The sequence below is a fragment of the Theropithecus gelada genome, chromosome 11 (assembly GCF_003255815.1).
Source record: "Theropithecus gelada isolate Dixy chromosome 11, Tgel_1.0, whole genome shotgun sequence".
NCBI lineage: Eukaryota > Metazoa > Chordata > Mammalia > Primates > Cercopithecidae > Theropithecus > Theropithecus gelada.
Genome location: NC_037679.1, coordinates 40,277,927 through 40,303,709, shown reverse-complemented (window position 1 = coordinate 40,303,709; position 25,783 = coordinate 40,277,927). Strand labels below are relative to the sequence as shown.

Genomic DNA, 25,783 nt, shown 5'->3' with positions numbered 1-25,783 from the left:
TTTTTTTTTTTGAGACGGAGTCTCGCTCTGCCGCCCAGGCTGGAGTGCAGTGGCCCGATCTCAGCTCACTGCAAGCTCCGCCTCCCGGGTTCACGCCATTCTCCTGCCTCAGCCTCCCGAGTAGCTGGGACTACAGGCGCCCGCCACCGCGCCCGGCTATTTTTTTGTATTTTTTTTTAGTAGAGACGGGGTTTCACCGTGTTAGCCAGGATGGTCTCGATCTCCTCACCTCGTGATCCACCCGTCTCGGCCTCCCAAAGTGCTGGGATTACAGGCTTGAGCCACCGCGCCCGGCCGATTGTAAGCTTTCTGAGGGCTCACCAGAAGCAGATGTGGCACTGTGCTTCTTGTACAGTCTGCAGACCCATGAGCCGAAATAAATCTCTTTTCTTTATAAATTATCCAGCCTCAGGTATTCCTTACAACAATGCAAAATGGGCTAATACATTGGTATGGTTCGATGGAAGTATAATGTTAGCTACAAATCCAAGAAATATATCTAGTTTAAAATGTTCTAGTAGCCAAATTCAGAGAAAAAAGAAGAATAAGGTCAAATTAGCTCTAATAATATATTTTGTTAAAATTCATATATCTCAAATGTTATTATTTCAACACGCAATGAATATGAAAATTACTTGTGAGATCTTCCAGTCTTTTTTTAATACCAAATCTCAAATCGGGTTTGCCACATTTCAAGAGCTCAATAGCCATGTGAGGGTATTTCAAGAGTTCAATAACCACATGAGGCCAGAGGCTACCATATGGGACAGTGTAGAGGCAGACCATGACTTTCTGAAGAAGCAACAGAATTCTTACACTGGCCTGGATGATGCAGGAATGCAGCTAAGACAATCTATTACTTAACGTTTTATAAGTAAACTGTTATCTCAACAGATTTCCAAAATTTAAAGTATGATTGGTTTAATAATTAGGCATTGTTATAGGACTTCACATAATGGTACAATCCACTGTCAAAAATAATATTTGAGTAGCTGCCCACTTGTATATTTCTCCACTGCATATTCAAAATTATCTAGGAGCAGTTCTTTAGCACAATAAATGCCAAAGGTAAAATTTACATGTTCTGATATAGACACAGAAGCATTATTTTAAATTTCAGATAGGAAAGTAACCTATTACTAGTCTTTGTTAAGAAATTATTTGAATAATTTTTGTGAGTACCCACTAACAGTATGCAATGCTGCTAGGGTAATCTTTAAGCCTTTGAGAACAAAGAAGGGGGATAAAAAGTAAGGGCGAAAATGGGAGAGCAAGGAAGGGAATGAATAAGAGGCAGAGACTAGGGGGAAAAAAGCACACAATTTTTTGACAAACTACATATACATTTGCAATTTGAGATAAATTTAAGTAATCAAATGTATGTATTTGTAATTTGAGATTAAAATTTGATGACCAAAATGACCTCATCTGAGAGAATTGTTATAACAGAATGAAAAAATTGTTTAAACATTAAATGATTAAAGTAGGTTAAAGTATAATAAAGATTAGTGTAAAGTTTTAATGTTTAAAATGAGGTTGACTTCACCGAGGAAACACCAAATGGCGGATGACGCCGGGGCAGCGGGGGGGCCCGGAGGCCCTGGTGGCCCTGGGATGGGGAACCGCGGTGGCTTCCGCGGAGGTTTTGGCAGTGGCCTCCTGGGCCGGGGTCGCGGCCGTGGACGGCCCGGGGCCGGGGCCGGGGCCTGGGCCGAGGCCGCGGAGCTCACGGAGGCAAGGGCGAGGATAAGGAGTGGATGCCCGTCACCAAGCGGGGCCGCTTGGTCAAGGGCATGAAGATCAAGTCCCTGGAGGAGATCTACGTCTTCTCCCTGCCCATTAAGGAATCTGAGATCATTGACTTTTCCTTGGGGGCCTCTCTCAAAGACGAGGTTTTGAAGACTATGCCGGTGAAGAAGCAGACCCGTGCTGGCCAGCGCACCAGGTTCAAGGCGTTTGTTGCTATCAGGGACTACAATGGCCACGTTGGCCTGGGTGTTAAGTGCTCCAAGGAGGTGACCACCGCCATCCGTGGGGTCGTCATCCTGGCCAAACTCTCCACTGTCCCCGTGCGCAGAGGCTACTGGGGGAACAAGATCGGCAAGCCCCACACCGTCCCTTGCAAGGTGACAGGCCGCTGTGGCTCTGTGCTGGTGCGCCTCATCCCTGCACCCAGGGGCACTGGCATCATCTCAGCGCCTGTGCCCAAGAAGCTACTCATGATGGCTGGCATCCATGACTGCTACACCTCAGCCCGGGGCTGCACTGCCACCCTGGGCAACTTCGCCAAGGCCACCTTTGATGCCATCTCTAAGACCCACAGCTACCTGACCTCTGACCTCTGGAAGGAAACTGTATTTACCAAGTCTCCCTATCAGGAATTCACTGACCACCTTGTCAAGACCCACACCAGAGTCTCCATGCAGCGGACCCAGGCTCCAGCTGTGGCTACAACATACGGTTTTTATACAAGAAAAATAAAATGAATTAAGCCGGTTACTGTCTAAAATAATAATGATAATAATAATAATAATAATAATAATGAGGTGGACACACCTATAACTTTAAATGCTATGTAAAAACAAGGCAAAATGAAAAATATAAAGGCCATAATGTTGATAATCTTAGGACTGTAAAATAGGGTCATGTTTTTAATCATATGTTATTCAAACACTTTTCTGATATTTTAGAAAACTCCTGTGATGAAAGACATTACGCATTTAGATAACACATTAAAATTTATAAAATGATAGGTTTGGCTGATCCCAGCAGTGCAGGCAAAGAGCAGCCAAAACGAATAATGTTATAGGTATTAATACCACATTTCCAATGCCTGTTAAGCCATAAATTAGTTTAAAGAACTCTAGATGGTTCAAATGCCCATGTCTTTGGCTTATATATGAAACTAGAGATTGAGAATTTCAAAAATATTCACTATTGAAAATGTAATGTACAACATTGTCAATTAAAAAATTAAAATATAGATTTTTTTAGCAAACCAAGGGACAGCTGATATCTTGATGTTACCAGCATTTTTGCAAGTTGTAATATTTTTTGGCTATCCCCCATCCTCCATCACATACACTACAATTAATCTAAGTAATTGATTATAATAATAAACCATGCATTAGCACTGAGCTCTTATTTGATGGCAAATTTGACTATTATATATTTTAAAACATAGTATTTATTATTATGTTTTTGTAGTATATTCCTATTGCTTTTCTTCCTAAACTTGTTTACTGCTATTTTTAATATCATTATTATAGCAATCGTCATGCTGGCACTAATAAATTGAAAGGTACAATATTCCACAATGGATGATAATAGTGGCTTCTTCTCTGAAAGTCAGAAACATCCCTTCCATTTCCATTAAAATCACTTTACTATGTATTGAATGCAAAGGAAAAATTGTGAGATAATTAGTGGTTTAGAAAAATGTCAAAGTAATATTGATGACTTCTTTCGCTAAATATGCCAGAAACTATCCATTTATTTTTGTATTAAAATTCCTCAAACTATAAAAAAGTTATTGTTATTTTATCAATTACAGACTGCTAATTGTATAATACTAATGAACATAAACAGAATACAAATCTAAATAAAATTTAGAAATAAGATATAATTGATGAAACAATAAAATCTCATAAATATTTAATCAAATATAATTTAACTCTCAATTCCTTTTAGTAAACAAAACTATACTAAGTGATTTGCTCTTTTTGTAACCATGATAATAATTGAAACAACAAATCTTAGTATAAATCTGTATTTTACAGTTGTCCTAGGCATCAGGTATCTTCTTATGGTTTCAAGGAAGTACGATACTTCCTTGAAACTTTTGTAAAAAAAAAAGAAAAAGAAAAAAAATAGTAACCTTTTCAACAGTTAAATTCCTCATTAATGACTTGACATTATTTTATTAATAATACAAAGGAATAAATGCCTACAGTGGAAAATTCATAAATATATCTTGTGTAAATACACATTTTAAAAAGTTAAAATTGACATTTTTATAGAGTAATCTGGGCCATCTGTATGGTAAATTTACCTAAGTTAATTATATATGCTCTAGATCGGACTGTACAATATAGTAGCTACTAGCCACATGTGGCCATTTAAGTTTTTCTTTTTCTTTTTTTTCTTTTTTTTTTTTGAGACGGAGTCTCGCTCTGTTGCCCAGGCCGGAGTGCAGTGGTGCGATGTCGGCTCACTGCAAGCTCCGCCTCCCGGGTTCACGCCATTCTCCTGCCTCAGCTTCCCTAGTGGCTGGGACTACAGGTGCCCACCACCACGCCTGGCTAGTTTTTTGTATTTTTAGTAGAGACAGGGTTTCACTGTGTTAGCCAGGATGAGTCTCCATCTCCTGACCTTGTGATCCATCTGCCTCGGCCTCCCTTAAAATTTCAATTAGTTAAAATTAAAAAAAAAAAAAAGTGCAATATAAATTTCTCAGTAATACTAATCCAATTCAAGATTTAATAATCACATGTGCCTATCATATTGCAGAGATCAGTTTATTGGAGTGCTGTCCTAGATTATTATTGACTATTAAGTGTGTAGATAATTTCTGATGATGGTAACACATGGAAAGGTTTATCTACTTTAAAATCTATAATACTATAAACTAAACAAAATAATAATATCCAGAATAGAAAAAAAGGAGAGGAGAGAAAATGAATGGGCATGAGACCTATGCACCTTTCCCTAATTTTATATAAAACTGAACATAACTCAAGACTCAAATGAAGCTGAAAATTAAGCAAAAAGGGAAATGGAAAAATGATAATGCTGTCAAATTAATTTTAGTCAAAAATAGAAATGAATAAAAAGCTAAAGACAAATCTGATGAAGAATTTTCAGTGAATAAAGTGAGGACCAAAAAAAAAAAAAAAAATGAAAGTGAATATTTCCTTCAAGGTCCGTAAACTACCAAATAAGCAAAAATTACTCTTCACTTGTGCCAACAGATGTTAAATTAAAATAGATTATTTCAGTGATGCCTCATTGACTTCTAGTTCACATGACAGATTATCATTATTTTTTGCCATCAATATCCCTATGGTTATCTTCATTTTCCCTACATTCAATTTTCTTCTATTTGTTCCCATTAGAATTCACTTTTAAAATGTAAAGATGCTAGTGTTAATATTACACATGTATTTGACTCTTCTGTCAATGGCTGACTAGCATTTTGCCCAGCAGTGTCTCTCTCTCTCTCTCATCTCTCTATCTCTCTTTTTCTCAAGCACAACCCTTTATCTCTCTCTTTTTCTCAAGTACAACCAAACAAACTGGAAAAATATAAAAATGAAGTATCTTTTGAATACATCAGAGAACTCAAAGGTAATAGCACTTAAGACATCAAAAGCCCAAAGAGAAAAAACATAGAGACACAAGACTGCTTGTCTTACTGCTTTCCTTCTTGGGACACTTGTTAATTGGAAACAGTAATTGAAGTGCTGGGAAACCGAACAAAAACTATGTGACTGACTGACAGGCGTTGAAACTAAATGGCAAATCCAGTCATAATAATTTCTTGGGAAAGGAAAATTGAAATTTAAAATTCACAATGGAAAAAAGGTGACATAGAACACCCAGACATTCAGTTTGCACACCTGAAGAGGTGTACCTAATAATGGAGGTAAACTGGAAAGAAACCAAGCCTCTCAAATACTGGAGTCTAGCTTCAAATCAGCTCCATTCCTAATTGAACAGAAGTGATCTTCCCTTAAGACAATTGCCTGTCAGAATAAGAATCACTCTGTGGGGATATGAAAACATTCGGTATCTCAAAACAGCTAGTTTCTTTTTTCTGTGTTCGATTTTATTTTATTTTATTTTATTTTATTTTATTTTTTACTGAGGTGGAGTCTTGCTCTGTTGCCCAGGCTGGAGTGCAAGAGTGAAATCTCAGCTCACTGCGACCTCGCCTCCTGGATTCAAGCCATTCTCCTGCCTCAGCCTCCCGAGTGGCTGGAATTACAGGCACCCGCCACCATGCCCAGCTAATTTTTGTATTTTTAGTAGAGATGGGGTTTCACTACATTGGCCAGGCTGTTCTCGAACTCCTGACCTCAAGTGATCCACTTGCCTCGGCCTCCCAAAGTGCTGGGATTACAGGCATGAGCCACCGCGCCTGTCCAAAATAGCTATTTTCTTATAACAGTGATATAATGGAAGACAAGACCATATGATTAGACACTCAAGAGAAAAAAAGAGACATTAGAAAAACATATAAAATCAGGTGCTTTTGCTATCACTAATAGACTTCAATATAACTCGGATGAATATGTTCAGGAAATATACATAGAATATTAGCAGAGAACTGGAAATTATAATAAAGAATCAAATGATAATATTTAAACCAAAAAATGTTAAGAAATTATAAACTCGATGAAAGTTTAGATACAACTAGAGAGAGGATTTGAAACCCAAAATACAGTTTACAATAAAATCATCTAACTGCAACTGTGAAAAAAAGCAGAAAAATCATCAAATAGAGCCTATGAAATATAGGTGATATGGTAAAAAGTTCTAACATATGTGTTATTAAAGTGTCAAAGTTTAAGAAGGGAAAATAAAGTAGAAGAAGTATTTGAAGAGACGGAAAAGTTTCAAAAATAAGTGAAAGATATCAAGTCACAGATTTAAGAAGCAGTTTGCATCAACAGGAAATTGAATTCATAACTTAAAAACCTTCCCATAATGTCACTTCTGGCCCAGAGAGTTTTATTTGATTTTTAAATACTTCAAAACATTTAAATAAAATCAATTGTACATAAAATCTTCCAGATAATAGTGGGGAAAAGGCCTTTCATGCCCATTTTATGAGACAAGCAAAACCCTGAAACCAAAACTAGTGAGAGTATAAGAAAGGAAAATAAGAGATCAATCTTGATTAAAACCCTAGGTTTTAAAGAAATCCCCAACTATAGAAAGGAAGGGGGGTAACAGGTGGAGCACAGAATATTTTTAGGGCAGGTAAAACCATGCCATAGTGATGGATGCATGTCATAATACTTCTGCTAAACTTCATAGAATGTTCAATACCAAGAATGAAAATGTATTTAAATTATGGATTCTGGATGATAATGAGGTATCAATCTAGGTTCATCAATTTTAAAGGAGATACAACCCTAATGTGAGATGTTCGTAGTAGGGGAGGCTGTGCATGCGTGAAAACATAAGCTATATAGAAGCTCTGAACTTTCCACGAGATTTTGCTGTGACCTAAAATTGCTCTAAAAACAAGATCTACTAAAAAAAAATCTTCAACAAAATGTCAGCAAATTAAATTCAGCTATATTTAAAAAGCATAATATATTAACCGAGATGTATTTATTTCAAGATTGTAAGAATGATTTCACACTTAAAAAATCAGTCACTGTAATTCACCACATTAACTCCTAATAGAATAAGAGGGGGGAAAGTCATATAGTTATCAGAATATGAAGAAAAAACATAGATAAAATCCCAAACATCAAAAATAGAAACTTTGTTAATTTGATAGCTTTACTCCAAACAAATAATATGTTAATAACAAAAATGCTAAAATCATTTTTCTTAATAATGAATATTGAGAGCTTTCTTCCTGATAATCTGGATGAGACAAAAATGAGCTTTGCCACCAATTCAATTAAATATTTTACTGGAGGATCCTAGGAATAAAGTTAAAAAAAAGAAATAAGCGGCATAAAAGAAGAAATAAAATAGATACTTTTCTCAAACTACATGACTCTGTACATAATACAATCATACATATATACATTAAAACTACTACAATTAATAAGTAACTTGGGGAAGATCTTCAGAAAGTAGGTTATTATACAAAAATAGTTACATGTTGTTATATTAGGACCAAATAATGCAAGTATAAATAATACCATTGACCATAGCATAAAAGTAAAATTTCTTAAATATAAACAGATATGCAAGATTTTCACACAGTAAGTCAAAAATAATTAATGAGAGAAATTAAAGTCCTAAATAAACAAGGAGATATACATGTTAACATGGACATTTTCACTGTATCAATCTGTAAACTCTCTATCTCTCCTTATGTGTGTGTGTTTAAAACTGCTAGGCTGATAGTAAAGTTTGTTTAGAAATAAAACAGGCCAAGAATATTCAAAACAAAATAGTAGATAAAGATCTGTTATAAATGTATAGTGATAAAGACAATGTAAGAGTAATGTGAATACAGACAAGTAGGCCGATGGCACAGAGTAGAATTGAGAAACAAACCAGGTATTTGTAGGCACTGTCATAACAAAGGTGTTGCTGCACGGCAGTTAGAAAAGGACGGCCATTTAAATAAATAGAAATTGATCAAATAGATATACATAAGGAAAAAATAAAACTCCGCCTCTTACTTAATGTCATACACACAAATCTATTCCAGATAGATTATAGTTGTAAGTATGAAAGGTAAAATGAACAATAAAATTTCTAGAAAATGAAATTCAGGAACAACACCTATGTTTTAAATAAGACTTGAAAAGCAGTAATCAAAAAGAAAACTATTGATAAGAAGGCACATCTTTTTATCAGAAGTCACCATTATGATGGTAAAAGGAAAATTTAAGTCAGAAGTTGGAGAAGATTGTTTATAATACACATAAGTCAGTAAAGGACTTGGATCCAAAATAAAGTATGAAAAACTCCTACAAATTAACAAGAAAGAGAAAATAAAATTTGCAAAAGACTTGAATAAGCATGTTATAAAAGAGGATCTTTCAATGACCAAACAATTATTAAAAGGTGATCAACCTCATTAATAACCTTGACATGCAAATTAAATGATAATGAGATATCACTACATGACAATCAGAATGGCCAAAATTTAAAATACTGAAAATGCCATCTTCTGGTGGAGACATGGAAACTCTAGAACAATCACACACTGCAAGTGAGTGTGTAAATTGGTGAAAACCTTGGAAAACTGTTTGACATACCCTGTAATGTAGCCATTATACTTTAGTTACATATGCTCAACAGCAATATACGTGTATGGACACCAAAAAGACATGTATTATTAATGCCGCAACTGTATAAGAGTCAAAAAATCAGAAACAACCAGAAAAGCATTCAACTGCTGATCTGATAGAGAATAGAATGGTGGTTACCAGTAGCTATGGTGGTTGGAGGGGGAGAGGTTAGTTGGGAGATATTGGTCAAAAGCTACAAAATTTCAGTGAAATAGGGGGAATAACTCCAAGAGATCTGTTGTAAAACATGATGACTAAAGTTAATATATTCTTTCTGAAAAATGCTAAGAGAATAAATGTAAAGTGTTCTTACCACAAAAATGAGAACTATGTAAGGTAATGCATGTGTTAATTAGCTAGGTTTAGTCATTCTACAATGTATCTATACTTTGGAATTGAACATCATGTTGTACAGAGTAAATGTATCACTGTATCTGCCAACTTAAAACAATAACATTAAAAGTTATTTCAACTGAAAAATAGGTAAATAAACTGAAATACTCATGAAGAGTGATCTAATCAGCAATCAAAATGCAAGAACCACTTTGACTGCCACTTTCTGGATGAAGTTCAAGGCATTAACAAAATGAAAGAAGCCAGGAAACAAAGAATACATTCTGTATGAGTCCATTTATATCAAGTTCAAAAAATCAAGCAAAACTAATATATAGTGATACAGGTCAGGATAAGGCATATTTTTGGGAAGCCAGGAAGAGACATGGTTGGGAAAGGACAAAAGAGAGGGCTTCTGGGATGCAGGTTATGTGCTATTTCTTGATCTGGATGTGTTCAATGGATGTGTTCACTTTGTAGTAATTATAACTTTTAAAATTCTGATTTATGTTCTTTTCTGTATGTATAACTCAATAAAAGTTGAAATATAAATGTACACAGAGTTCCCTGTTAAATTACTTCTACTTCATATGAAAATACTTTTTAAAGCAATGACATAAACTTGGAACCATAAATATTATTTTGATATAATATGTGAAAATTCTCATGTTCCTAAGGCTAGATCGGTTTCATTATTTACTAACCTAACAGAGATATATATCATCTTTAAATTTTTAGGTTTGTTCAATAACAACACTTTTCAATATCTTTTATCAAGCGTATCACAGAAGAGATACTCTGAATATCTCTAAATTCAAAAAATGCTAAATAAAAAAGTGTAAGTTTTTTTAGGTAGTGAATATAATTTACTTCCCTTTAGTGGTATCCTGTCCTCAAATTTGCTTAGCAATAATGTCATCCTTCTAATTTGCTTTCCTGTTTTCTACATCGTTATGGGATTTAAAATCATTCCAGAGTTGGGCACATTCATATTTATGTAGCTTTAGGCTTACCTGTGTAACCTTGAGTCATACATATACAAACAAGATAGCAATCATTTCTCTATTATCAGCCTCAACTTGCTGACTCAGTTTAATAAAAATCTTCCTCCTAAACCAAAATTTTTATTCTAAGCACCAGAGGGATAAAAATAAACTCAAACAACCCTTGTTGCTTTAAAATATAGGAAACAGACAGAGAGAGGTAACACTTTTCTAACATGTATAAATTATAATTTTTATTTTTTTCACAAAATGGGTTCATATTATTTACTTGTCTGATTTGACCACTATTGTGATAATTGGTAGCTGAATAAAGAAAGATTTAGTAGCCGGGCGAGGTGGCGGGCGCCTGTAGTCCCAGCCACTCGGGAGGCTGAGGCAGGAGAATGGCATGAACCCGGGAGGCGGAGCTTGCAGTGAGCTGAGATCCGGCCACTGCACTCCAGCCTGGGTGACAGAGCGAGACTCCGTCTCAAAAAAAAACAAAAAACAAAAAACAAACAAACAAAAAAACAAAAAACAAAGAAAGATTTAGTAATGAGAGCTGGATATCTGAAATGCTTATATGCAACTCCACCACAAACTCAAAGATAGCCAAACATACAGGCATTGCCATTTTATCATTCTAACCGGAGTGTTAGCTCTGAATATGAGCTCATATTTGTGCAGTAGATAAGACACAGGGTATCTCCAAGAGCTTTTTAGAAAGAAATATTGGTAACTTTATGAAGAAATTTCATTTTTGCTTGTACATTTTCTTGTTTAATTTTAATAATGGTGGTTGCTAAAGTTGGAAAGTTATATGTTGTACACTAGATCTCTAGACTTGTTCATCCTACACACCTGCTACTTTGTATCCTCTGACCTGTTTATCTGAATATCTGTTCATTTTCCCCCTTCTTGGGAAATCCTGGAAACCATGGTTTTCTTCTCTATATCTGTATTTTTTATTTTTTTGTTTTAAAATTCCATATATAAATGAGATGATGTAATATTTTTCTTTGTCTGACCTACTTAACAATGTAGTGTCTCCAGCTTCATCTATGCCGTGGCAACTGACAAAATCTTACTCTTTTTTAGAACAAAATGATATTCCATTGTATATGTGTATCACAGTTTCTTTATCCATTTGTGCATCGACAGACACAGGTTGTTTCTATCTCTTTGCTATTGTGAATGATGCCACAATGAACATGGGAATGCAAATATGTTTATGAGGTGGTGACTTCATTTCCTTTGAGTATATACCCAGAAGACGGATAGCTAGATCATATGGTAGTTCTATTTTTAATTTCTTTAGAAACCTCCATACTGTTTTCCAAAATGGCTGTAACAATCTACATTCCCAAGAACAGAGTACAAGAGTTTCCTTTACTCCACACCTTTATCAACATTTGTTATCTTTTGACTTTTTGATAATAGTATCTAATAGATATGAGGTGACATCTCATAGCAGTTTTCATTTGCATTACCCTGATAACTAATGATGTTGAATACCTTTCTATATACGTGTTGGCTATTTTTATGCCTTTGTTGGAGAAATCTGTATCCAGGTCTTTTGCCCATTTTTTGATCAGGTTATTTGTTTTTCCACAATTGAGCTCTATGAGTTCTTTATAAAATTTTGGATATTAACTCCTTATCAGATATATGAGTTGTGAATATTTTTTCCCACTTCATAGGCAGCTGTTTCTTTTTGTTAGCTATTTCCTTTGCTGTGCAGAGCTTTTTAGTTTCATGTAATTCCATTTATTTATTTTTGCTTTTGCGACTTGAGCATTTGATATGATATACAGAAAACCATTGCCAAGTCCAACAGCCAGAAACTTTTCCCCCATGTTCTCTTCTACAAGTTTTATCATTTCTGGTCTTATATTTAGGTCTTTTATCGATTTTGAGTTGATTTTTGTGTATGATGTAGGTTAAGGATCTAATTTCCTTCTTTTATATCTGGAAACCCAGTTCTACCAATACCTTTTATTAAAGAGACTACTATTCCCTATTGTGTCTTCGTGGTGTGCTTGTCAAGACTTAGTTGACCATATATGTTTGGATCTATTTCTGGGCTCTCTGTCCTGTGCCACAGTGATCTATGTTTTTATTTTCATGCCAGTAAGCTACTGCTTTAATTACTACAGCTTTGTAATATACTTTTAAATCAGGAAATGTGATGCCTCCAACTTTGTTGTTCTTTCTCAGAATAGCTGTGCCTTCTTGGGGTCTTTTATGTTTTCATACATATTTTAGGATAATTTTTCTATTTCCGTGAAGAATGCCATTTGGATTTTGATAGAGATTGCATTGAATCTGTATATTGCTTTTGATAGCATGGACATTTTAATAATATTAAATCCTCCAATCCATGAACAATTGGCTACCTTTCCATTTATTTGTGTTTTCTTCCATTTCTTTCATCAATATTTTATAGTTTTAATGTATAGTTTTACAGTACCAATATAGTTTTCCACCTCTTTGGTTAAAATTATTCCAAGGTATTTTATTTTATTTTTTCAATGTTATTGCATATGGGGCTTTTCTTGATTTCTTTTCAGTTAGATCATTATTTTTGTATGAAAAAGACACTGATTTTTGTATGCTGATTTTGTATTCCACAATTTAGTGATTTCACTTATTAGTAATAACTTTTTTGTGGTATCTTTGGAACTTTTTGTATATAGGACCACATCATCTGCAAATAGAGATACTTTTATTTCTTCTTTTTCAAATTAGATACATTTTATTTCTTTTTCTTGTCTGATTGTTCTTGCTAGTGTTCCAGTATTATGTTGAATAGAAGTGGCATGAGTGGGCATCCTTGCCTTACCAGATCTTAGTGGAAAAGCTTTCAGTTCTCTCCAGTGATTATAATGTTAGCTGTGGTTTTTTCATGAAGTCTTTATTATTATAAACATTCCTTCTATACCTAGACTGTTGAAGGTTTTTATCAAGAAAGGATGTTGGATTTTGTTGAATGCTTTTTTCTATGTCAATTAGGATGATCCTGTTAATGTGATGTATCACACTGATAGATTTATGTATGTTAAACCAGTTTTGCATGCCATGGAAAAATCTCACATGAACACAATGTATAATCTTTTCATGTGTTGTTGAATTTGTTTTGATAATACTTTACTAAGAATTTTTGCATGAATTTTCCTCAGAAAAATTAACCATAGTTTTCTTGTGATATCTTTATCTAACTTAGGTGTTAGAACGATGCTGGCCTCATAAAATGTGTCTGGAAGTACACTTCTAGCTTTATTTTTCAGAAGAGTTTTGGAAATATTGACATAAATTATTCTTTGAATGTTTGGTAAAATTCAGCTCTAAAATCATCTGGTCTTGGGCTTTTCTTTGTGGGAAGGGTTTTGATTACTTCTTAAATCACTTTAATTGACTCAATATTGGTAGCTCATATTTTTCTAGGAATTTATCCATTTTCTCTAGTTTATCCAATTTGTTGGCATATAATTGTTCATAATATTCCCTTATGACACTCTTTATTTTTGAGAAGACTGTTAGAATTTCTTCACTTTTATTTTTGATTTTATTTATTTGAGTGTTTTCATTAAGAGTTTGTAAATTTTGTTGTTGTTCTTCAAAAAGTAAACTTCCGTTTTCTTAATTATTTTTATGATTTTTCTCTTCTCTATTTGATTTATTGCTGTTCTGATATTTATTATTTCCATCTGCTAATTTTTGGTTAGTTGGTTATTTGTTTTGCATTCCTTGAGGGGTAATGTTAGAATATTTATTTGGGGTCTTTCTTCTTTCTAAATGTAGGCACTTACTGCTGTAAATTTTCCTCCTGGAACTGCTTTTGCTGCATCCCACAAGTTTTGGCATATTGTGTTTCCATTATCATTTGCCTCAAGATGTTTTTAAATTGTTCTTTTGATTTATTCTTTGACCCATTGATTGTTCAAGAGCATGATGTTTAATTTCCACATATTTGTGAACTACACAAGATTACTCCTGTTATTAACTTACAGTTTCATATCATTGTGGTCTAAAATTATACTAAATATTATTTCAATCTTATTAAGTTTGTTATGGCTTTTTTGTGGTCTAACATGTAGTCTATCCTGGAGAACATTCTGTGTACACTAGAGGAAAATAAGGACTCTGCTTCTGCTGGAAGTGAAGTTCTGTATATGCCTATTGGGGCAATTTTGTCAAAAGTTCAATTTAAGTCCAGTATCACTTTATTAATTTTCTGTCTGTTTGATCTATTCATGGTTGAAAGTGGGATTTTGAAGTACCATATTGTATTGCTATCTATTTCTCCTTTCATGTTCATTAAAATTTGCTTTATATATTTAGCTCATCCAATATTGGGTGTATACATATTTATGGTGGTTGAGTTATCTTAATGAACGACCCTTTTATCATTAACGAATGACCTGTGTCTCTTGTGACAGCTTTTGATTTGAAGTCTATTTTATCAGATGTAAGTATAGCCACTACTGCTCTCTTATGGATTCCATTTGCATGCACGTTCCTCTTCCATCTTTTTACTTTCAGCCTATATGTGTCCTTAAGGCTTAGGTGGGTCACCTCGGTGGAACTTGTTTAATCCATTCGGCAACTACATGATTTTGGTTAGAGAACAAAATCTGTTTACAGTCAAAGTTATTATTAATAGGTAAGAACTTACTACTGCCATTTTATTTATCTTCTGGTTATTTTGTAGCTTCTGTGTTCCTTTTCCCCTTTCTTGTTGTCTACCTTTGTTATTTGATAATTTCTGTAGTGCTAAGCTTTGATTCCTTTCTCTCTCTCATTTGTGTCTCTGCTGTAGATTTTTGTTTTGTGGTTGCCGTGAGGTTTACATAAAACCTCTTGTAACCAGCAAAGGCTCTGGCTGTTTGCTGCTTGTAGAAAGAAACCAAAATCACGAGAACGAAGTGTGATAAAAAGAGAGGAGTTTTAATTATCTGCGCTAACAAGGGGAAAAGTGGGTGGAATTCTTCCAAAAAATGTTCCACTCTTCCCCTTGCTAGCATGGATAATAAAGTCTCCTCTCTTTTTATCACACCTCACTCTTGTTATTTTAGCTTCTTTCTACAAGCAGTGAGCAGCTGGACCCTTTGCCAGTTACAATTTTTGGTGGCCTGCATGGGGAGAGAATTCTGGAGGTGTCTGTTCTGTGTCAGTATTCATGTCCTGAAGCTTCTAAGAAAAATACGTGACCAGATAAGTGAGCATGAGGTGCATTTGACAAACATTTAGGTAAATAAATGTGCATAAGGCATAGGAGGATAAAGTGGGAAAGGGAAAGAGAATGGAGGTTCACAGCACATTCTAGAAAATGCATTTGTAATTTGTCTCAACACTGTGTCCTGAGACTGGGGAGAAAAGAGGAAAGAAAGAAAAACAGTTTAAAATGCAGTTTGAAGCTAAGTTGGTTGGTTACAATCTTATAGATGTAATGCACTTTTTTAATCTGATAAAAACTTAACTTCTGTTGCGTACAAAATCTCTAGATTTTTATGCTCCTCCTGATACACAATTTGTTTTTGATGTCAAAATATGCATCTTTTTACATTGTGTGCTTCTAACCAACATATTGGCTATTATTAATTAATTAATTGACTTTTAACCTTCATACTAGGTGTATATATGATTTATGCACCACCATTACCTCTAGAACAAAGTTTTATACTTTCGTATGTATTCATGTTAGTAATAATCTTTCCTTTGTTTCTCCCTGAAGGACTTCCTCAAATATTTCTTATAAGGCAGGTCTAGTGATAATGAATTCCTTCAGCTTTTGTTTATTTGTGAAATGCTTTATTTATCCTTAATTCCTGAAGGACAGCATGTCTGGTTAGCAGTTTTGTTTTTTATTTTATTCTTATTCCTTTCAGCACCATGCCATTCTACCCTGGCCTGCAAGGCTTCTACTGAGAAATCTGCTGATGGTCCATAGAAATTCCCTTATATGTAATTTGATGCTTTTCTTTGTCGCTTTTAAAATTCTGTTTATAACTTTTGATAATATAATTATAATGTGCCTCTTTAGATTAATCTATTTTGGGATCTGTGAGCTTTAGGGGTCTGAATATCCATATCTCTCCCAAGACTTACTAAGTTTTCAGAATTTTTCAGACTGCATTTCATTAAATAAGCTGTTAGTCTCTTTCTCTGTCACTTCACTTCTTAAATAACATAATGCAATACTTCTTCACTTAATGATGTCCCATAAATCTCACAGGCTGTCTTCACCCCTTTTCATTCTTTTTTCATTTCTTCCCGTGAATGAGTCATTTCAAAAGACTGATTTTTAGGTTCACAGATTCTTTTTCTGCTTTATCTAGTCTACTATTAAAGCTCTCAATTGTATTTTTTGTTTGCTTAATTGATTGAAATCTTTGGCTCCAAGATTTCTGGTTCTTCTTTATGATATCTATTTCTTTGTTGAAGTTGTCGTTCAGATCATGAATTCTTTTGCTGATTTCATTGAATTTTCTATTTGTATTCTATTATGTCTCTCTTGGTTTTCTTAAGATCATTAATTTAATTTCCTTTTCAATAAATTCACACATTTCTGTAAATTTGGGGGTCAGATACTGGGAAATTCTCATGTTCCCTTGGTGGCAGCATGTTCCCTTGTGTTTTCGTGTTTCTGGTATTCCCACATTAATGCTTGTGCATCTTCTGTTACAGTCTCCTCTTCCAAACTTCAGAGAATGACTTTCATAGGGGAAAACTTTCACCTGACAATGGGCTGGAGGGCATCAGTTGGGCAGAGTGCAATGGTTCTGGTACTATGTGGGTGCAGTGGTGTAGTCTCCATACAGCTTCACCACTTGAGATCAGTGTTAGTGATGACTGTAAATGCCTTAGTGACCTGGCTGCAGGAGTTTCTCGCAGTGACATTGACTGTGTAGGCTATTATGATAAGGGCTTTAGAGATCCTACTGTTCTTGTCTTTCTAACACCGGGAAGTCTTAGCTGAAGAGGCCTTTGTTGATATTGGTTCTAACATGATTCACAGGCAGTCACAGTGACACTGGGATTCAGGGCCTAATATCTATTTTAATTCTCTTGGGCCACAGAAATATAAAATTAAAATACTCTGGCATTTCACTTGTACAATACAATGTAAGCCGCCTTAAATCAAGCCTACTTTTTGACTTGAGTAAACTATAAATCTCTTCTTTGAGTTTAGGATAGTAAACTAATGCAAAGAGGTTCAATGAGACTGATGTTGGCATTCTCCTTGAAGATGCAACTTGCTATAATTATCTTTGATTATGTAAAAGATTAAACAAAAATGTAGGTCTGTGATCTGGCGCAGTGGCACATTCCTGTAATCCCAGTACTTTGGGAGGCTGAAGCAGGCAGATAACCTAAGGTCAGGAGTTTGAGACCAGCCTAGCCAACAGGATGAAACACTGTCTCTACTAATAGTACAAAAATTAGCCAGATGTGGTGGCAGGCACCTGTAATTCCAGCTACTTGGGAGGCTGAGGCAGGAGAATCGCTTGTACCTGGGAGGCAGAGGTTGCAGTGAGCCAGGATCATGCCACTGCACTCAAGCCTGGGCAGCAGAGTGAGACTCTGTCTCAATTAAAAAAATAAAAATAAATATATATATATATATATATTTGTATATATCCATAAACCAGCAGAAAAACACCTAGACTATTCAAAGCACATTATTACAAAACAAAAATAAAATATTTTTCTTCACTTTGCTTTTTCCAACTTGTATCTTAGGTTCAGGGTACACATGTGCAGATTTGTTACATGGATAAATTGTTTGTTGTGGTGTTTGGTGTACAGATTATCAAGTAATCCAGGTAATGAGTATAGTACCTGATGAGTAGTTTTTTTATTCTGACCCTCCACACTCTACCCTCCAGTAGTCCCTTGTGTCTATTGTTCCCTTCTTTGTGTCCATGCGTACTCAATGGTTAGCTCACACTTAGAAAAGTAAACATGCAGTATTTGGGTTTCTGTTCCCGCATTAATTTGCTTAGGATAATGGTCTCCACCTCCATTCATATTGCTATGAAGGCCATGATATTCTTTTTATGGCTGTGTAGTATTCTATGGTGTACATGTACCAAATGTTCTTTATCCAGTCCACCATTGATGGGCATTTAGGTGGATCCCATGTCTTTGCCAAGTTTCCTGAGGCCTTCTCAGAAGCTGAGCAGATGACAGCATCATGCTTCCTGTACAGCCTGCAAAACCATGAGCCAATTAAATCTCTTCTCTTTATAAATTACCCAGTCTCAGGTATTTCTTTATACAATGTGAGAATGGACTAATACAATGTCCTTTGCCCATTTCTTAATGGGATTGTTTGGTTTTTGTTTGTTGAATTGTTTAAGCTCCTTATATATTCCAGATATTAAATCTTTCTCTGATATATAGTTGGCAAATATTATAAAAAATATTATTAAAAAAATACTCTACATTGTCTGTTTTCTCTGATGATAGTTTCTTTTGCTGTCCTGAAGCTTTTTAGTTTAACTGCACTTGTCAGTTTTTGTTTTTGTTTTTGTTTTTGAAATTACTTTTGGAGTCTTCATCATGAAATTTTTGCCAGGGTCTATGCCCAGAATGGTATTTCCTGTATATTCTTCTAGGGCTTTTATAGTTTTAGGTTTTATATTTAAGTCTTTAATTCACGTTGAGTTTATTTTTGTGTATGGAAAAAGGAATGAGTCTGGTTTTAACCTTACGCATATGGCTAGCCAGTTATCCTAGCACCATTTATTGAATGGAGTCCTTTCCCAATTGCTTGTTATTGTTAACTTTGTCAAGATTAGATGGTGGTAGATCTGTAGTTTTATTTCTGGGTTCTCTAACCTGTTCCTCTGGTCTATGTGTCTGTTTCTGAGGCAGTACTATGCCATTTTAGTTAATGTAGCCTTATAGTATAGTTTAAAGTCAGGTAGTATAATGCCTCTGGCTTTGTTCTTTTTGTTTCAAATTGCTTTGGCTATTTGAGCTCTTTTTGGTTCCATATAAATTTTAGAATAATTTCTTCTACTTCTGTGAAAAGTGTTATTGGTAACTTGATAGGAATAGCATTTAATCTGTAAATTGCTTTCGGCAGTATGACCATTTTTAAAATATTGATTCTTCCTAACCATGAGCATGGAATGTTTTTCCATTTATTTGTGTCATCGCTGATTTCTTTCAGTAGTGTTCTGTAATTACAATTGTAGAGATCTTTCACCTCCCTGTAGGTGTATTCCTAGGTATTTTATTCGTTTCACTGCTAATGTGAATGGGATTGCATTTTTTTTAATTTGGCTCTCAGTTTGGATATAATTGGTGTATAGAAATGTTACTTATTTTTGTACATTGATTTTGTATCTTGAAACGTTACTGAAGTTGTTTATCAGATCTAGGAGCCTTTGGGCAGAGACTATAGGGTTTTCTAGTTATAGAATCATATTATCTGCAAAGAGAAATAGTTTGACTTCCTCTTTTCCTTCTGGATGTCTTTTATTTCTTTCTCTTGAGTGATTTCTCTGGTAAGGACTTCCAGAACGATGTTGAATAGGAGTGATGAGAGTGGACATCGTTGTCTTGTTGTGGTGAGGAGTCCATCCAACTTTTGCCTGCTCAGTATATTGTTGGTTGTAGATTTGTTATAGATGAGTCTTATTGTTTTGAGGTATGTTCCTTTGATGCCTTGTTTGGGGTTTTAAAATGAAGGGATACTAAATTTTATTTATATATTTTTCTGCATCTATTGAGATAATCACATAGCTTTTGTTTTTAGTTATGTTTATGTGATGAATCACATTTAGTGATTTGCATATGTTGAACCAACCTTACATTACAGGAGTAAAGCCTACTCGATCATGGTGGATTAGCTTTTTGATGTGCTGCTGGATTCAGTTGAGAATTTTTGCATCTATGTTCATTAGGAATACTGGACTAAAGTTTTCTTTTTTCATTGTATCTCTGCCAGAGTTTGGTATCAGAATGATGCTTGCCTTATAGGATGAATTAGGAAGGAATCCCTCCCCCTCAACTTTCTGAAATAGTTTCAATAGGATTGGTACCAGCTCTTCTCTATGTTGGTAGAATTCACCTGTGAATTCACCTGGTGCAGGGCTTTTTCTGGTTGGTAGGATTTTTATTACTGATTCAGTTTCAGAACTCCTTATTGGTTCATTAAGGGTTTCAATTTCTTCTTGGTTCAATCTTTTTTTTTTTTTAATGGAGTCCCACTCTGTGGCCAGGCTGGAGTGCCATGGCATGACCTTGGCTCACTGCAACACCTGCCCCCCAGGTTCAAGCCATTCTCCTGAGTCAGCCTCCCAAGTAGGTGCGACTACAGGCCCACACCACCATACCTGGCTAATTTTTGTATTTTTAATAGAGATGGGGTTTCACCATGTTGGCCAGGGGTCTCCACCGCATGATTCACCTGCCCTGGCCTCTCAACGTGCTGGGATTAGAGGCATGAACCACTGCATCTGGCCTCTTGGTTCAATCTTAAGAGACTGTATGTTTTCAGAAATTTATCCGTTTCTTCTAGGTTTTCTACTTTGTGTGCATAGAGGTATTTGTAATTGTCTCAGGACTTTTTACATTTCTGTTGAGTCAGTGCTAATGTCCCCTTTGTCATTTCTGATTGTATTTATTCGGATCTTCCCTCTTTTTTAAATAGTCTATCTAGCAAGTGGCCTATCAGGTTTTTTATTCTTTAAAAATACAACTTTGGGTTTTATTGATCTTTCATATGGTTTTTTAGCATCTAAATTTTTTTCAGTTCAGATCTAATTTGGTTTTCTTTTGTCTGGTACCTTTGGGATTGGTCTGCTCTGGTTTTTCTAGTTCCTCGAGGTGTGATGTTAGGTTGTTAATTTGAGATTTTTCTAACTTTTTTGTGGGCATGTCGGTCTATAAACTTTCCTCTTACCATTACTTTAGCTATGGCTCAGAGAATCTGGTATGTTGTACATTTGTTTTCATTCAGTTCAAAGGATTTCTTGATTTCTACCTTAATTTCATTGTTTACCCAAAAGTCACCCAGGAGCAGATTGTTTAATTTCCATGTAATCATATGATTTTCAGAGAGCCTCTTGATATTAAAATCTCTATTTTTATTTCATTGTGGTCTGAGAGTGTCATTGTTATGTTTTTTAATTTGTTGAGATTTGCTTTATGGCTGGGCACATGGTCAATTTCAGAGTATTTCTCATATGCAGATGAGAAGAATGAATATTCTGCTGTTGTTGGGTGGAGTGTTCTGTGGATGTCTGTCAGGTTCATTTGATTGAGCGTTGAGTCCCAAATATCTTTGTTAGTTTTCTGCTTCGATGATGTGTTGAATATTGTCAGTGTGGTCCTGACATCTCCCACTATTATTCTGTGTTTACCTAAGTCTCTTTGTTCTTCACTTTTGTAACATATTTAATTTGGACTACAATTTTTCACATTTTATCTGTATACATACATTCAAATATTGTCCCTTCATTTAACCCATTCTTCTATTTTCAAAAGATAGATGCCAGTATACCTGCATCCATCTATCTGTGCATTTTAAATCACAATTGACATTTTGCCTTTTAAGGAAAATATAAGAAGAGTGATTTTTTAAAGTAATATTTTGGTAATATTTGGACTGAAATTAACATGATATAATATTTTAACATCTCTAAGCAGAGTTAAAATTCCAACTATTTCAAAATTATATTTAGACAAGTTATTCTTAATAACACTCTGAATCTTTTGAGTATTGCAGTACCAGAAAAGAATATAATGTTCACTTATTCATTTTGATTGCACTTTCTAATGTCATTTGCCCTATGCATCCCAACATCACCTTGTCAGAGAGTACTGCTTCCCCAAGGCTGCCCCAGGGTCCTGTTGACGGATTGCTCTAATTGCAGTTGGTGCTGTAAACAAGGCAGCTACTCCATGCTCTGCAAGCACACGGAAATAAGCGCCAGCATCTGGTGTTCCCACAGGCTTCCCCTACAATGAGATTCATTTAAAATGTCACTGGGTAAAATGTCTCATATTTCACTGACAGTTCAATAGTTATACATTTAACAGAACAATGTTAATAATATGGGGTTTTCAACAAATCTTAGTTTTAAAATATTTCCATGTTCTGTCATAAATAAAGCAAACCAAATACTCAGGCATAAGAGAGGCTGTTTGCTCCATTATAGTATCTTAAAAGCTTTCAAATTATAATTTTTTCTTCATTAAGTTTCAAAAAATAAAGAATTAAAAATACATATCACATTCAAATTAAGAACATAAAACATTCTTGTATTTGCCAAAAAAAACTAAATATGGTTGTTATGAATATTGAACTTTAACTCATTTTTCATGATCACTATTAAAAGTGACAACAGTATTTCTCAAAACATTTGAGAAAAAAGAAAAATCTGCAAAAGCAGTGATTCCTGAGCAATGACCTTTTCAGTTAAATGTCTCACTCCAAGAAAAGTAACTCCTATGAATTAAAAATAATCCAATAAGATGTGCCAAAGTGCATGTTTTTCACAGACTCAAAATAACATTATATATGTTCAATGGAAAATCATGCATAAAAATCTCGCAATTTGGCAAGCCATGCAATTCAAAAGACAAAGAAAGGTTTAGTGGATGTTTCTGCAAAGTGGAAAATAGGCAAGTTACTAAAATAAATCAGTAACTCTGCAAACATTCTAACTAACCCATAAAATCTATCTTGGCCAAGTCACATCCCCTTCCTTCATAATCAATCCTCATCACTGCTACCTTTTCCTGTGTTTCTAAAGCAAGATGACTGGAATGTTAATATATGTTTTGGAAATATATATACACACACATATATACATATATACATATGGAAGTTGGAGGTAAACAAATGGCAACAGGGTTTTTAAATCTTAGATCATTTCTAACCTTAAAAGGATTAAGATGTATTACTGATTTCTAAGAGAAGGGTAACTGTATTTAATATTTCCTAAACCTCCCTGATTCAATTCTCAACCTCAGTTTCCCATGAAACTCTGTAAATGACCTGTAGGAAACACCAAACTAAGGTAAAAAGAGCAAATGATTTGCTAGTAGCACACTCAACAATGTCCCCAAACAGGGAATAAGAAAAAAATGATGATATCATGACAGACCTATTAATTTTTTTTAATTTAGAAAAAGGAATGAACTATAAATGAGGTATAGGATAGTTGTCCAATAATTTAGATTCAATACTCATTGATTAGATCATTGATTTAACACTATTTTGTTTTTTTATTATTTTTAAATGGTTTTCTTTAATATTCTTTAGTGTAATTATGTTCCTATTAAAAAAAAACTATTTCAACTTGTTTTATATTCTATTGCTTTCTATTTTGCCTTTTTAATACCAAAAAAGTATTTGCTGCAGCTGGAAATTCATTTTGATTATCACAACTATCTAAAGCACTATTTCCATTTATTTCATTACTCTTCATACAAATCAACACATGCAAATAATACAAAAAGCTGCAAAATACAACCTGGCAACACATGTACATAATTTCACTCACAAATTTTGAAGCCTTTAGTACATCAGTCTGAAATGAGTCTGCAACTTTATTCCTTCTAACAAACAAGGTAAACATTTTATTTTTACTTTTTTGATATGTCTCAGGCATTGATCAGTTCCTTGAGTATTAGACTGTGACTTAGAAAATGTGATCTCACTCACGTGAAAATGATTTATTAACTGACCTTGTGCAACTGACTTACCCTGTCTATGCTTCCATTTACCTGCCTGTTAAATAAGAATAAATCATTTTGCCAATGTTTTCTCAATAAGCTAAAGGCACTGAGATAATATTGTAGGATAATTTAACCTCCACTGAAGAAAGATATTTTATAGCCAATCGAAATTGAATTCCACGACAGTGCCAGTGTCATGAGAAAATAATTACTCACTAAAGGGTGATATTAATATCATAATTAAAATGATATACCATGTAAGACCACCTACATAGAGGACACAGTATTTTACAGTGCCTCCAATTACTTATGTTTAATGATAACAATAAGGGCATATCAAGTATTAAAAATATAGTCCTATGCCATATAGCAATGTTTTAGATAATTATGATACCATATTTTTGTGCTTTGTTTTGGTGGTTTTTAAGACAGAGTCTCGCTCTGTCGCGCAGGCTGGAGTGCAGTGGTGCGATCTTGGCTTACTGCAACCTAGACCTCCTGGGTTGAAGCGATTCTCCCTGCCTCAGCCTCCCGAGTAGCTGGGACTACAGGTGCACGCCAGAAAGACACAGGTGCACGCCTGAAAGACTACAGCGGATGAGACATCCCCTAAATAATTAAGGATTCCAAGGACAGAATAACCACGCTGAGATGTGCTCATACAGCAGGCACACATCAGTGTAAACTTGCTGTGATAGGCAAAATTTTGTCTGCTGTTTTTAAAGAATGAGTGTCTTAGCGGTCCATTATTACACTAAAAAAAAAAAAAGGCATGGATCACAAGGGACATTTTTTTTTTTTTTTTTTTTTTTTTGGAGACAGAGCCTTGCTCTCAGGCTGGAGTACAGTGGTGCGATCTTGGCTTACTGCAACCTCTGCCTCCCGGGTTCAAGGGATTCTCCTGCCTCAGCCTCCCGAGTACCTGGGATTACAGGAACCTGCCACCATGCCCAGCTAGTTTTTGTCTTTTTAGTAGAGACAGGGTTTCATCATGTTAGCCAGGCTGGTCTTGAACTTCTGACCTCAGGCAATCTGCCTGCTTCGGCCTCTCAAAGTGCTGGGATTACAGGCGTGATACCATAGTTTTACTGCACTTTTTCTATGTTTAGATATATTTCGCTATACAAATACCATGTGCTACAATTGCCTGCAGTATTCAACACAGTAATATGTTGTACAGGTTTGTAGCCTTGAGCAATAGACTATACCATATAGCTTAGCTATGTAGTAGGCTATACCACCAGGTTTGTGTAAGTATACTCTATGATGTATACACAATAATAAAATCTATGGATACATTTCTCAGAACATATCTCCATTGTTAAGCAATACATGACTGTATTAGTAAAAAAACTACAGCATACTTTTTATAATATATGATTTTAACTTCTATTGCAAGTCTGACCCTGTACCAAACTAATTTTCATCAATATTATACTTATGGAATATAAAAATCATGATAATGTAGCATTACTATTAGAAGAGTAAAGAAGTGTTCATAAAATCTCACGATGTTCTTTCATAAGTTAATTGAACATAGAAAAGTTCAGTTGCTTTGTGTTTTACTGTCCCATTCCCCAGAAGATAATTCGATGTTATGAATAAAATGTTTTCCTATTTAAAATTACTTTAATATTTATATACTTTACTTTTTTCTTTTTTAAAACCTTCTGTTCGATGTCAAATTTAATTAAAACAATTGTGATATTAAAGAAATTGCCCATTTCAAAAATAGTCTGATGATTAACATATATATTAAGCCCAGAATAATGTAAA

General features: G+C 34.7%; 1 protein-coding gene across 2 annotated transcripts in view; it reads right to left on the bottom strand.

Annotated features, from left to right (window-relative positions):
- ACSS3 (acyl-CoA synthetase short chain family member 3) overlaps positions 1-25,783 on the bottom strand; it is a 177,376-nt gene that overhangs the window by 59,158 nt on the left and 92,435 nt on the right. For both annotated transcript variants that reach the window (XM_025402039.1, XM_025402038.1), the window contains one exon: positions 22,131-22,282. In XM_025402039.1, coding sequence (XP_025257824.1) covers positions 22,131-22,282 — 152 coding nt within the window. The remainder of the gene's footprint in view (positions 1-22,130; positions 22,283-25,783) is intronic.